This window comes from Limulus polyphemus, unplaced genomic scaffold, assembly GCF_000517525.1.
Source record: "Limulus polyphemus unplaced genomic scaffold, Limulus_polyphemus-2.1.2 Scaffold5766, whole genome shotgun sequence".
NCBI classification, from domain to species: Eukaryota; Metazoa; Arthropoda; class Merostomata; order Xiphosura; family Limulidae; genus Limulus; species Limulus polyphemus.
This window is the reverse complement of record NW_013671376.1, coordinates 57476-58412: the sequence shown is the minus strand read 5'-3', so window position 1 is coordinate 58412 and position 937 is coordinate 57476. Positions and strand designations below refer to the sequence as shown.

Genomic DNA, 937 nt, shown 5'->3' with positions numbered 1-937 from the left:
CCCCACACACACATACACAAAATACAAAAATACTGTCAACATTACTGCTGGGACCAGTTCTTTATACTCTTCCCCAATGACCCTGCGGTAAGTCTGAAGGCTTATTATCGCTAACAACCGGGTTTCGATACCTGTGATGGGCACAACACGGATAGCCTTTTGTGTAGCTTTGGGCTTAACAACAAACAGAATCATTATCTAGCGACGCTAGAATCCGGGTTTCGATACCCGTGGTGGGCAGAGCACAGATAGACGATTGTGTAGCTTTGTGCATTATTTACAAACAAACACTATCAAGCGTCTTAAAAATAATTGCATAATCAAATCACGTTGACCAAAGTCTATAGTATTGTATTATGTTTTTGAATTGTTAACATATAAAAATGTCTTTCAGTAATGAAATATGCTGACCTTACCAGTAATGAATATTGTAAAGTCAGTAATTTGAGGGTTAGTATAAAGTAAATAGCTAGATAAGGCAAAAAAAGTACTTTTATATTAGACAAAAGAGAAACGACATACGTATATTTATGTAACAAATTTTCATTTTCATAGGTAAAATATCACAGTTCCTTCTTTGTTTTTCTGCCTATACAAACGGACAGAAAATCTTGAATACAAAAACAAATTCGGATACCATGGGAGCGCTACATGGTATCCGGTTTCTCAGTATGACGTGGGTACTGATTGGCCATACGTACGCTTTCATAAATTTTCAGTCAGCCGGTAAGTAACTGATGTGTAGAATCATATCTTCACAAGTGAGGAAGTACTTAAAAACCCTATTGTGTTACCTAGTATATCAGACAAGTTTCATGATGAAATAGGGTTTTTAAGTACTTCCTTGTGTTACCTAGTATATCAGACAAGTTTCATGATAAAATAGGGTTTTTAAGTACTTCCTTGTGTTACCTAGTATATCAGACAAGTTTCATGA

The 937-nt window shown here is 35.6% G+C and overlaps 1 protein-coding gene across 1 annotated transcript in view; it reads left to right on the top strand.

Moving 5' to 3' along the window:
* The window catches only part of LOC106472952 (nose resistant to fluoxetine protein 6-like), a 25589-nt gene that overhangs the window by 7616 nt on the left and 17036 nt on the right, over nt 1–937 (top strand). The window contains exon 6 of the mRNA XM_022401480.1: nt 556–726. Within this exon, the coding sequence (XP_022257188.1) occupies nt 556–726 (171 nt within the window). The remainder of the gene's footprint in view (nt 1–555; nt 727–937) is intronic.